This window comes from Ascaphus truei, chromosome 3 (assembly GCF_040206685.1).
Source record: "Ascaphus truei isolate aAscTru1 chromosome 3, aAscTru1.hap1, whole genome shotgun sequence".
Taxonomy (NCBI): domain Eukaryota; kingdom Metazoa; phylum Chordata; class Amphibia; order Anura; family Ascaphidae; genus Ascaphus; species Ascaphus truei.
The window spans coordinates 305,092,364-305,096,431 of record NC_134485.1 but is presented as its reverse complement, the minus strand read 5'-3'; the positions used below and the strand labels follow the sequence as shown (position 1 = coordinate 305,096,431).

The 4,068-nt window shown below is 43.7% G+C and overlaps 1 protein-coding gene across 1 annotated transcript in view; it reads left to right on the top strand.

Moving 5' to 3' along the window:
• Positions 1-3,591: 3,591 nt before the first annotated feature.
• Positions 3,592-4,068, top strand: part of LOC142490732 (uncharacterized) — a 37,045-nt gene continuing 36,568 nt past the window's right edge. The window contains exon 1 of the mRNA XM_075593150.1: positions 3,592-3,908. Coding sequence (XP_075449265.1) covers positions 3,632-3,908 — 277 coding nt within the window. The 5' untranslated portion in view covers positions 3,592-3,631. The remainder of the gene's footprint in view (positions 3,909-4,068) is intronic.

Here is a 4,068-nt window from a genome sequence, read left to right as displayed (position 1 = left end):
AGTTGGACTTCGAAAAAATTTAAAGGAAAAGCCCGTTTTAGAGTGCAAGGTGCCTGTTTGCGCGGCTTAGTGCATAGCGCTCGGCGGACCTTCACGTTCTAAAAGCACTTTGCGCTCTTAAAATGACGTATCACTGCTTATTGCATAGCCCCCATAGAGTGATAAGTCAGTATATACTTGACTACCTCAACAAGCATAAAGTCTGCTTCCTAAAAACAGATATGAAAACCAAGACCAACAGCAAAAAAATCCCTGAGGGAAATTGGTAACAGTGCTAAGAGGGTCACTCCAAACATAGAACAATTCACATGCAAATGACATGAATAGAATGCAACCTCTCAATAGAGTGCTGGTTAAACAACCTGTGTATTGCAAGTGTAACTGTAATGAAAAAGTGTTTCAATGTCCAGAAAAAATCATAGCAGTAGTGTTAGGTAGCATAATTACGTGATAGCATAATACAGGGGTCCTGCCTAGCACCCCCACTCTACGCGTTTCGTCAGAGGACTTAGACTTGGAGTGGTGAGGAAGCTAGGACAGAACACTGTTTAAAAAGGGTTGATTTTCGCGCCAAATGAGGAGGTAAGCAGCTGTATGTAATCTTTACTGTGAGTAGTAGTCAGTGCTTCTGCGTGTCAGGGTGGAACGCATGGTGTCAACAACTAGTTCCTGTATGATTGTTCGAGTATATCACTTGCATGGAGTGGTGGCGGGGATGCGGAGTCGTTTCTTGGGTGCTCGGCTCGTGACTGGGTCGACGGGAGTGTGTAGTAGTCTGTGCCTTCTTTGGACCATCAACCTGAGACCTATGGGTTAAAGATCTATACTATGACCAGCATCCTTCACAAAGACTTATGATATGACACATCACAATGGACTCAGAGCAGCTATTATGCTCCTGGACATTTATCTAGACTAAGCTTATTGCTATATATCATCTACCCTCCTTTTACACTTATTTCTATTCATTTGTGTGAGCAAACCTCCCCTAGTAAGATAATTTGGGGTTCGGTCATTCTCTTATGATAACACATTTTTTGTGGTCAATTTGGCTGATAGATGTGAGGCTTTGTATATATATATATATATATATATATATATATATATATATATATATATTTTTTTTTTTTTTTTTTTGAGACATCATCAACCTGCTTAAAATACGATTCTAGAGTTCCCCTTGAGCATGCGTGAGTTTTATGTATTATGCTTAATGCAGATATGTAAGTGTATTATATATACATTGTAGGGTGACCATAACATTGTCACCAACTATGCGTAAGAACGCTTCTTGATGGATCTTGACGAATTAGTATAGTGGATGAGTGATTTTCGCATTGCGCTGCTTTGCGCATGTGCACTATGCGATATGGCATTATGCAGGCTGTCTTGGTACTCATAGAAGTCTCTCATCTGTCTTGGCTGCTCTGCGCATGTCCTTTATGCTAACGATACGCATGCACAATACCCGTTAAGCTTGTACAAGGGGAGAATATGCCTCTGCAACGTGCCGCACGAACTCCTGTGTTGCGGCTCTGATGCGCATGCGCATTACAGATTGTGAAGTCATACAGGAACTAGTTGTTGACACCATGCGTTCCACCCTGACACGCAGAAGCACGGACTACTACTCACAGTAAAGATTACATACAGCTGCTTACCTCCTCATTTGGTGTGAAAATCAACCCTTTTTAAACAGTTTTCTGTCCTAGCTTCCTCACCACTCCAAGTCTAAGTCCTCTGACGAAACGCATAGGAGTGGGGGTGCTAGGCAGGACCCCTGTATTATGCTATCACGTAATTATGCTACCTAACACTGCTGCTATGATTTTTTCTGGACATTGAAACACCTTTTCATTACAGTTACACTTGCAATATCCAGGTTGTTTATCCAGCACTCTATTGAGAGGTTGCATTCTATTCATGTCCTTTGCATGTGAATTGTTCTATGTTTGGAGTGACCCTCTTGCACTGTTACCAATTTCCCTCAGGGATTTTTTTGCTGTTGGTCTTGGTTTTCATATCTGTTTTTAGGAAGCAGACTTTATGCTTGTTGAGGTAGTCAAGTATATACTGACTTATCACTCTATGGGCCTCATGCAGTAAGCGTCGATTATGTGAAATCGGCAATCTTACCGATTAGTCATGTTATTGGCGTTTTTTCCTCTCCGTATGCAGTAAGTGCCGAATACATTCAAAATCAACCCGAAAACAAATCCGCCCACTCTCACGATGATTAGCCGATCACACACAGGTGTATCGGCGTGCGTGGCGCGGTGCTGATAGGTTGCCCAATCACAAATCTTGCTGAATCAGGCGAAACAAGCATGTTTTGGATTGCGCGCCATATTTAAAGGCAACGTGTACTGCTAATCATTCTCTGTGTTGTTGGGAGTGAGAGAGAGAGAGACGCACAGAGCTGGCTGTTTGAAGATTTGCATATTGACTGAGAGACTTGTTGTGTATTGGGTGAGCTTTGTCCATTGTTGTTTTGTTTACATCTTTGTCTTGTTTTATATGTGGAAGTGTTTCGTGTGATTGGCTGTACATTTATTGTCTGTTTTTTGTGAGTGCTGGAAGTATGCCCGCAAAGCGTGGGAAGAGTGATGCTGGTGGGAGTGCTACTCGTGGGAGTACGCGTCGGAGTGAACGTACTGTTCAGGGGAGTGATGTTGCTGAGAGTGAGAGTGGTGTTGCAGGGAGTGGGAGTGCTGGTGCTGCGAGTGGTGTTGCTGGGAGTGGGAGTGCTGTTGCTGGGAGTGGGAGTGCTGTTGCTGGGAGTGGGAGTGCTGTTGCTGGGAGTGGGAGTGCTGTTGCTGGGAGTGGGAGTGCTGGTGCTGGGAGTGGGAGTGCTGTTGCTGGGAGTGGGAGTGCTGGTGCTGGGAGTGCTGGTGCTAGGAGTGTGAGTGCTGGTGCTAGGAGTGTGAGTGCTGGTGCTAGGAGTGTGAGTGCTGGTGCTAGGAGTGTGAGTGCTGGTGCTAGGAGTGGGAGTGCTGGTGCTGGGAGTGCTGCTGGTGGCGCAGTTGCTGATGGGGTGGATGGTGGTGCCGTGCTTGCTGGTGGGCAGCTTTTGGAGGCTCTTCCATTGGAAGAAGGAGAGTCCAGTCAGCACCAGCCAAGCTCTGACCCTAAACCTGCTCGGAAGAAACGTGTGGAGAAGCCACGTAATCCTCGCTTCAATGACCAGGAAAATACAGCTCTTGTCACTGGCATTCTGGAGCACTATGACAGTATATATGGACATTTACTAGGTAAGTGTACATTTACATTTATTATTCAAATACATGTGATCCTAGGTCATCTGAGTTTTGTTCATATGCAAATATGGCTTCACAATATCTTTCTATGTTAATTAGTCTGGAAACACAGCTTTTTAGCATGCCTTACAAGGACAACTAAACACAGGCGGTCAATTTGCCATAACTGCATACAATTTGAATGCAACCTTGCTTACATGTATAGGTTTAGTAGTGAATGCTCATGTGCTTCACATATTACACATAAAACAGCATGTTTGCTATCTCTTGGAACAGCTAGCAGTGTAGGAAACTGGTGCTTATATTATTATTCATTTACCTCATATATTTGATATGTTTTTCAAGGGCGGACAAGTTCAGCAAGCAGAAAAGAAATGTGGGACACAATAGTCATTGGTGTCAATGCGTGTGGGAATCATGTGAGGGACAAGCGGAATTGTCACAAGAGATTTGATGATATTAGGTCCAAATTGAAAAAGAAAATACAACACCAACGCGTGCATGCTACTGGCACTGGAGGTGGGCCCACACCACAACGTCTCATATTAAGTCCATTGGAGGAGCTGCTTCGGGCAAAATTACTTCCCGTCGTCGTGGAAGGCTTACCTGGTGACCGTGATATAGGAATTTACCCCTCACAATTTCCACCAGGTGAGAAATATTACTGTACTAGGCGTGTCGTTGCTTACAGTTATTTTGCATAGTTACACTGCTTTTTATACTGTCTTCACAATATAAGCATACCTGCATCTATATATGTATATGTCTGATTCTGTATATATATATCTAAATAGACATATATGTTGTAGTC